The 9,725-nt window shown below is 31.7% G+C and overlaps 1 protein-coding gene across 1 annotated transcript; it reads left to right on the top strand.

Annotated features, from left to right (window-relative positions):
* The first annotated feature begins 2,753 nt into the window (after window positions 1–2,753).
* Window positions 2,754–8,096, top strand: LOC108193194 (tobamovirus multiplication protein 2A). Its single transcript, XM_017359752.2, has 7 exons — window positions 2,754–2,927; window positions 3,613–3,914; window positions 5,373–5,472; window positions 6,459–6,539; window positions 6,616–6,720; window positions 7,404–7,616; window positions 7,790–8,096. Exons 2-7 carry the CDS (start codon window positions 3,682–3,684, stop codon window positions 7,898–7,900), a joined length of 843 nt encoding a protein of 280 aa, XP_017215241.1. The 5' UTR covers window positions 2,754–2,927; window positions 3,613–3,681; the 3' UTR covers window positions 7,901–8,096.
* Window positions 8,097–9,725: the final 1,629 nt, after the last annotated feature.

Below are 9,725 nucleotides of genomic sequence, written 5' to 3'. Positions count from 1 at the left end.
ATTTTGGCCCAAGTACCGACTGATCAAACTTTCAATGTTTCGGCTTTCGGCTTTAATAGTATAATATAGATATATAATACCTTTTTTATATGAATGTTGCATGTGCTATTTTTAAAAAATCGATTTTTTAGTTAGGATTCTGAAAAAGATAATGTGTTTTAGTTAAAAAGAGTAGTTGCTATGTTGTCCAATATTATTTTTATAAAATTGAGTTTTTTTAGTTAGAACATATAAAAAAAGATAATAGATTTTTTAGTTAAAAAGATAATTGATTATATAAGTAGGCCCATAATTTGGCCCAAGTACCGACCGACCAAACTTTTAATGTTCCGGTTTTAATAATATAGTAAACTAATATTATTGTGAGAACAAAATCATGATATATGTAGCCCGTGTTAATTGTAGAAGATCTGTTTTTTTGTTAGAATATATAAAAAAGATGATGTGTTTTAATTAAAAAGGTAATTACTATGTTTCTCGATGATATTTTAGATAATGGAGTTTTTTTAGTTAGAAAATATAAAAAAAGATAACATATTTTAGTTAAAAAGAATAATTGGTATATAGATAGGCCCGTATTTTGGTCCAATTACCGACTGACCAAACTTTCAATGTTTCGGCTTTAATAGTATAGTATAGATATCCATTTAATTACAGTTGTCACTTATAACTTATTTATGACCGCTCATTAAAAAAAATGAAATATGTGATTTGAACTTCAGATATTTAAACTAACTCTCATGTAAACTCTACGATCATAACTATTAAATTAAGATCTCTTGATTTTCATTTTATCAAAAAAAAATATAATTTTTTACATGTGCATATACCTCAAATTAATTTCGATTTAACTTAGTGTTGGTTCTAAAGAATATGATTGGTGAAGGTACCTCAACACTCAAGTGGCAAGTAAATTAACAGCTAACTGATATTCTAAAATTTGAATTTCGATTTGACTTGATAATCCTATTGAGTAACGAATACTCATATTAGTTGAAAATTACTCATTTAAAAAAATGGATATATTTATAAATTGATTTTAGATATTTATATATATATAAATATAAATATATATAAATATATATGATAATAATAATAATAATAATAATTTATAGTGTATGTTATAATATTATATAAAATTTTACAAATGTTAGATAATTATGTTATCATGTGAGATTTTTTTCGTTTTTAACTTGTTCTTTATTTTTCAATTTAATGTATAATCCAAGTTGCCCTGATTTATTTATTCTTTTGGTAAATGAGGGCTACACCTTGTAAAATTTTATACCAAGAAAAAAGAATTTACAACGAGAGGACTCCTCTCAAATTAAAATCTCGAAGAACACATCTCAAAGAGGGAGTGTCAATAGAAACTAAAATAACAAAATTTCTAACGGGGAAAAGAAGTTTTTGACTCGAGTTATGTTGAGATTTATCCGAATTAAACTCAAAATCGAGTTATCATCCAACTAATATGTCCAGCTCGGTGTCCGGCTACTCAGTCGAGTTACCGATCAAATTAATCGAATTTTAGTTAATATATTCCAACACTTAACTATTAAAAAAATAAACATATATAGATTATTATATAAAAAAGTCCATTAGATATCGATAAACTCCGATCATAAGGTAACAACAGAATATTTAACAGTTTATCGACGTGTTAGGTATCTACTCATTATAATAATAGTATGGACTTCGATGTTATTAAATATATATGAATAATAATCGTATTCTGGTCTGAATTAGAGATTCCGGAATTGGAGTTTGGTATTTTAGAAATAGATTCAGATTTGGATAAATTTAAGATGACTATATACATGATCATATTTTCTCTATTATTTATGTTTTCAAGATGTATACTTGGGTATTACTTGAGAGAGGGTGCTTGAGTATATTAGGCTTGATTATCATAATTTGATTGATTGTATTATTGATGCGAATTTGAATCTCGTATATATTATCCCTAATACGACCGACTGATAATCCATGTATCACTAACTGATAACTGATTGATAATTAGTAAAACACGCTGATGAGTAAGATATGTAAATATATAGAGATTTACATGAAAAAGAGGGGGTAGGAAAGCTAGAGGGAGGGAAAAATAATAAGTATCAACGAGTATCATGCTTATCTTAACTATATGGCTACCTGGCTACCTCTTATAAGCATGTTTTATATATTATTTCCATCAGTGTTCGAACTTATCTCTTTTTAATGATCGTGGCACATGAACATATTAAATCAATTTTAATTATTCTACTATTTCATGGGTTTGTTTATATGTTTCACTCAAACGCGCCTATAATTTTTATCGTTTATAAACACATTTTATTATGTTTGATTGAAAAACACGCTGAAAAATTGCAATATAAACCTCTTTCATATGCAATCTTACAGTGTCAATTCGAGCTATATGTAAATTTGTCAGTTATGTTGAATCAGTTATCATGGATATTAGTTTATTGTAAAAAATATATCTAAAAATTCAATAAAATTAATATTTTATAAAAAAAATTCAAAATTTGAACTATTAATCAAAATATACTATATAGAAAATAATTTATAAATGACGGGCCCGTGTCTCGCACGGGCTTTTACGCTAGTTTTAAATAAGTAATTGTCAAATCGGGAAATTCCTTCGACTGGAATTTAGGCAACATACATATTTACAAATTTTTTCTAGAAAAACATAGTAATGTGAGAAAAATGGCAAATATAAAGTATTGCCGACCAAGCACTTTAATAATGAAAAAGAATAGGGATGATCTGATATATACATAATCACATATACGTATAGTGGTCGTGTTTATCACTCTCATCTTCTTGTTTATCGGATTATTTTAATTTATTCCCAGATTTAATATTTCCAAGATAATCAAATCGAACACGAACCCTTTTCTCCTCCTCATCTCTATTAACCTGTAAGTTGTTCTTTTTTCTTCTTCAATTATCTATGCTATGTATATGTGTTCTATGTGTTTGTGTTCTTTACTGTTATAAACAAGATGGTTGATTCTTTCTCATGCATTTGGTGTTTTGATTCATCAGACCATGATTGTTTCTAACTCTTTTCAAGTTTTGATTTCTAGCTCTTTATGAATTTTAATTATAAGCCTTTTATGTTTTAGTAGTCTAGTACTGATAAGTAGGCAAAGATTTTTTATGTGTGGTTTCTTTTTTTCTTTTTTTTTTTGGTTGAGTTTTTGATGATGTTGGACAAGAACTGAAAAAGGATTTTAAAGGAATAATACAATGAAAAGATGAGTGAATTAATCAAGTACCCATTTGAAGGAAACATAATTTCGGATGCCAGTTTCAAACAAAAAAAGCTAGCTATGTTACCAAGCATGCCGGGTTTATCTTCATGTAAAAAAGTGTACAGACGGGTGATATGTGTGCAGGCCTCGGCTATACTCCTAGCATCGTAAATAATAATACATATTTTAATTGCATTTTTGGAACTCTAGGATTGTTTATACCCCTGATGAAAATTTATGATGATAAGTAATTAAGTATACTAAATTAAATATAAATTTTCTATTTGGTTTGCGTGTATCATTTGAGGTTCTCATCTTGCTATGTGATTATGGTATTATTTTGTGCCAGTGTGAATTGAAGGGTTGATGAGTTCCTGGTGACAAAATTAAGATCGAGGGTAATTATAATTAAAAAAAGATGGCATGTAAAGGGTTTCTCGAGTGCCTATTGAAGCTCTTCAACTTCTTGTTAACTCTTGTTGGGCTGGCCATGGTTGGCTATTCCATCTACCTTTTCGTTGAGTACAAAAATGCATCTTCATTTGATCCTGGTATGGCACCTTCCAGTGGTGAAATGGTACAGTTTGGTCGTCCATTACTGATGGCTGTGTCACTATCAAGCAACATTCTTGATAACTTGCCTCAAGCCTGGTGAGATGCTATATTTTGCACTCGTATATGTTCTCAATTACTTGGCCCAGGTCTTGTTATATACGGTTTAGTTGGGTTTTGTATTGCATTGTACCTTCTGATAGATTCTTGCTTCTTGAAGATGATGCAAATTCTTTGACATCTATTCTCCAACTGTTTGTAAGTTGGTAGAATCAGGAACAGAAACACCAGCAACACGTGATGAGTTTTCACTTAATAGATACAAAAATTTATGGTTATTCTTTCTGATACATGTCTAGTGGCAAGTTTAAAATTATACGCTTGGATGATCATGTTAGAGCAAGTCCAACAGTGTCCTAGTTCAATCCCTAAATATAATATAAAATATTATGTCCTAGTAATTTAGGACATATTTTACTAACTTGAACTCCAACAATGTGCCTTATTTTCACTATATGTTTGATATGTTATTATTAAAACATAATATAAAGTAGAGAGAGAAAGAGAGTATTCATGAGAATTTATTATGAAATATAGGATACGGCAAGGAGAGAGGTGCCTCAAAAATAGGGGTTGAAGAGGTTGTCCTAGTGATATACGGCATCACTAGGACATTGTTGGATCAACCTTTTTCATCAAATGCCCTAAATTATAACTTAGGACATGATATAAGGCATTTCTTGGACTTGCTCTTAGTGCAGCTTCTTGCACGTTGTTAAATTTTAAGTTCCCTAACTACTGAACTTTATAGAAGAATCACCATTGCTTGTATTACTAGCCTACTCTAGACGAAAGTTGTCATTACTTGTTAGTGTAAGAACTGTTTTCTTAGCATTTTAAGGTTCTGGTTACCTGCACTCTTTGACTGTATAAAGAATCATTACTGCGGCTTTGTGTACTTTTTGACCAAATGTACCACATAGATTCCTTGGGAGTCAAAACTGTCAATATTGATCTTTACAAATGCCAGATACTTGTTGCCTTGAAACTATAAAATGCCCATTCTTTCTGAGAATAGAATTGCATCTTTGCTGTATCAGAAGTGTGTATATTGCTTCTCCCCTGATCCTATTTAGTTTAGCAACTTTCTTGTCATCTCCATCTCTTTTTAAGCATGTAACTGCCCATGTTGTACTACGAGTGCTGGATAGACCATCTGTTCTTAAATCCCTTCATCTCAACACAAAGTTTTCCAATGGGATATGAGATAAAGGAAGAAGCTAATAGATTGTTTGTAGTAGCCATTTAGAGTTCTTATCATACATTTTGTGAATATAATGCTAGTTTATATAATTTTGAGGATTGCTGTTGCATTTTTATTGCAGTTGAAAATTGTAATATCTAAATGATGCAAAAGTAAAATGTGGAAATGCATTAAACTTTAAATGATGCACACACCGTTTTAAAAAGAACATATTTTATAAGATTTGTTGACCTATCCATCTTAATATATTTCTAAATATTAAATTTGATGGCTGACAAGTTTTTTCTCTGCAGGTTCATTTACTTATTCTTTGGTATTGGTGTGATCATCTTCTTTATATCCTGTTTTGGATGCATAGGAGCAGCAACAAGGAATGGGTGCTGTCTGTCTTGTGTATCCTAGATATTTGTTTCTCTTTCTCTGAAATGATTTAAGTGATAGTATATTTTGACAACGTAAGGGTGATTAGTTATATATTAGTCACCGGCACCTTGACTGTAGTATATGTTGATGTCCTCGATGCAAGACAAGGTTTAGATCAGGTTAAATGAAGGGGAGAATTATCTTGAGACATGGCCTGAAATTGTGATACGGGCGGGATTACTTAACTTGGTGATACAATTTGACAGGGAAAACTTGGAAACACAATCAAAATTTCATACGTATTCACTAATTCATAACTAATAAGTAATAACTATAAAAATGTGATTGATATGGGCATCTCCTTATCTAGGTTCAAAGTCCTATCTCAGGAATTTAGACACTCATCCAAATTACTACGTAGATTCATAAGAGATAAATATCCGACTTAAAGAAATTCCTAGTAGATAGATATTACCATATATCTCAATAAAATACTTATAACAGATAAAATCTATGTTACCCGGAGTCTTCATTTTCCTTCAAGTACTCGTGTCGGACACTTGACCCTCAGACCAGGGTATGGACACCCTGACACTTATTTTAGTCCATAAACATGTAAAATTTTCAAAATGTTGCCAAGTCTGACACTCGGACATGTATCCATGTTGGACCTTTTAAGCCGAGTCCGGGTAACATAGGATAATACAAAGTAATTGTTACAAATACCCTTGCATTAATATGATAATATTAAATCATTAACAACTAATTTAATTATTTTATGTTCTGCATCAGTTATTATGCTCGTTATCAACATATTGGGTCAGCAGATGATTGTTTGTCTGAATGGCTTCGGTACTTGTACATGGAACTGTTGGAAATTAAATTGATTTTACATATTAAGCATTTTATTGATAGTCATCTGTCTTTTAACACTTTTAATTTGTGAAATTGAGTGAAATTCTTTTTAATGGGCATTGTAGCTGTTGGTTTGTATAGCTCTCCTTAACACAATTTAGTATTCTGTATTGTTGATATTCTTGATCTTGGTAGAGCTAGCTGCAGCAGCATTTATATTCTTCGACGAAAGTTGGAAAGATGTAAGTATTCTAATTATATTGATATTAAGTTAAGATTTTTTTTCTTTTTCTGATTGGGCACACAAATTTGTCTCAGCAAATTCCAGATGACAAAACTGGCAATTTTGATAAAATTTCGGATTTTCTGGAAAAGAACTGGAAAATTGCGAGATGGGCTGCTCTTGGGGCTATAGTTCTTCAGGTAAGACAGACTGTTCCGTTGTCGAATCTCTGAGATGCTCTCAGGCCTCAAAATCCTAGAGCCGTGTTATTTCATAGCATTACGTCCTTCCTAGTTCAGGCATTGTAACACTTTCATTTGATATCTTCAAACACAACAGACAGTTCTAGAATTAAGGATTAGTTTAGTGACTTTTGTGAAAGTATAGAACCATACCCATTAAAACTATTTCTTTCAAGTTTTATGCAAGTTAAAATATATATTGTACAGTTATCTGTATGCATGTATATTGTGTATTTTTATGTCCCATATAGCTAATCTCTTGGAGATGCTCTTAGACCTCCAAAATCATAGAGCTGTGTTCTTTTATATCATAGCGTCCTACCTGGTTCCAGCATTTTAACACTTTCATCTAATATCTTCATACACAGCACACAGTTTTAGAATCAAGGATTAGTTTAGTGACTTTTGTAAAATTATAGAACCAGACCCATTAAACTATATTTTTCCAAGTTTTATGCAAGTTAAAAATATGTTGTAGAGTTATCTGTATGCATGCATATTATGTATTTGTATGCGCACCGGTCCGTGATAATGCAAAAAATTTCTATTTCTGTTATGTGGTATACAATACTTAAATGGGAGCCTGTGTATTATCTCTCATAATCCTATGAAGCCCTTTATGATCACTTGTGTTTTTGTAGGCTCTAGTTTTCTTGCTGGCTATATTGGTAAGGGCTGCCAATCAGCCACCAGAATATGATAGTGATGATGAGTATATAGGAGGCCCTAGGCAACAACGCCAGCCGTTAATCAATAACAGAGCGCCAGTTCCCGCTACAGGTGTCCCTGTTGCTGGTACCCTTGACAACCGTCCCAGCAGGAATGATGCTTGGAGCACACGTATGCGGGAAAAGGTGCCCTTTTTCTCTAAATCACTTTATAGTATATCTAGGCATGTGAAATACATATATTGCACTATAATTTTAATAGAATCAAACTCAAAAAAAGAAAAGAAAAAGCATTTCCCCATTCCCATAGCATAATCTCTGATGTTTATATTTGTGTTTCTTTTCTCTTTGGTAATCAGTATGGACTTGATACTTCGGAGTTCACATATAACCCATCTGAACCAAACAGGAATCAGCAAGCTTCCCCACATCAGCAAGCAGAGGAGGGGAGTCGTTGCACAATCATGTAATAAATGTCTGTGTTTTGCACAATTTTTTTATTGTACGTGTTTCTTGGAACCAATTTTCACCTAGTGGTGTTCCATTATTGTGTGAATCTTTTATGTTTGGTGTTTACTCTGTTAAGTTTCTGTCGAAAACATTCTAGGAGCTTGAATCTTTTATCCTTTCCAAAGCTGGCACCTCATTAATTTCGGTTCAATGTGATCATGGTGTAGTGTAATAATGTGTATAGTCTTAAATATAATCATGGTTTATTCACAACTCTATCAACCCTGAGCCAGATGGAATCTGTCACGAGGTTATGATGGACTTGCGAAGAGGGGAATCCATGAAGATATTAATGGAAGTGTTGTAGTACTGCTACTCTGCTAGTGTTTCCACTATTTTCTTTTAGTAGTTATGAGCTTTTGTTTATCTAGTATGTTTCCATTTTGTAGCCTATTTACGGGATACCTACTTCAAATTATTGTTTATAATTGGTACTCAAAAATTAGAAAGTATTTACAGAAAGGGGAAAAAGTAATTAATGCTGGTAAATAACATTATATACATAGTAGTGTATTTGAAGGCTCAACCTACCATCTATTGAAATTAGCCGTTTATTCAATCATAATAATCAAGTTTTATATCACCCAAATTTCCTATTATAAATATTAATGTGGATAACATATTTAAAAAATATATTTTTAAAGGAAATTGTAATTTCATTAGTTTAATGATTTAAAAATCAATAGTATTAGGTTGAAAGTAAACTCAGACAATCATGATATCACTCCAAAGTAAAGTAAACTTAGACTTGTTAAAAAGAGCACAAAATTTCATGGAGTAAGTGAACTTTTACAAAATCTGTTAAATTTTCATTGAATTTCACATTAACTTGGAATTGTTAAATTTTGAAAGCAGAAGACACCAGACCAGTTATGGAACACAAGAACAGGCTAAACAAAGGAAAACTAATAAAATGCTCCTGCAAATTTGAAAATATACGGATGTTTTTCGAAAATGTGTTTAATGTCCGCTAAAAAAGTAATCCTCGATCTGGTGTTTCAGGTTTGCTATCAACGGGTACTTTCTTCTCTGTCAAATGTAGTTATTTTCTGTTGAGATGTTTCCTATGACATACACAACAATAAGCCCACTTCCAAGTCCTGCTAATAAAAATATCCAGTCGAATCCACTTGGAAACTTATCCCTTTCTTTATCATCTTCATTTTCATCATGGATTCTGTCATTTTTATCAGCTGGCACTGAATAAACAGTTCCACATTCCTTACACAATGGAAATCCACAAAGCCCCCTGGGTTAGCAACGTATGAATTATTCCCAAACGTCCTGAATTGCGGCCCTTGTAGAATGCGACCACTTAGGAGGTTGTAAGACACATTGAAGAATTCGATGAAATTAAGTTGTGCTGCTAATTCTTGAGGAATGACTCCTGAGAGCTTGTTTTGTGAAAAGACTAGATCTGATTATTTGATGTATCCAGAATATGCAGCATTTTAGAACTGGACAATGATTTTGGTACTTCCCCTGTTAACTGGTTTTGACGAGAATGTACCAGAAAAGTTGTTCTCTTGTAGAACAAGGCCTTCCATGTATCGTCAAAAGATACTCTTCTATTTTAAAATATAAGTTGTTTGATTTTGTGATACACATTTTTAAATCCCTTGGGCACATAGTTAAGATTATTATTTTTAAAATTTCTTTTTTTAATAAAAATATATGATTAATTATCCGATTTCTAATTAATGATTAATTCTTTGAATGAATACTCTGATTAATCACCATCCTGCGCCTCTGCCCATTAGTTCATATCATGGCAATGGTATTATT

The sequence above is a fragment of the Daucus carota genome, chromosome 7 (assembly GCF_001625215.2).
Source record: "Daucus carota subsp. sativus chromosome 7, DH1 v3.0, whole genome shotgun sequence".
In the NCBI taxonomy this organism is placed as follows: domain Eukaryota; kingdom Viridiplantae; phylum Streptophyta; class Magnoliopsida; order Apiales; family Apiaceae; genus Daucus; species Daucus carota.
Note: the sequence above shows the minus strand (reverse complement) of the source record. Positions and strands in the feature narration are given on the sequence as shown.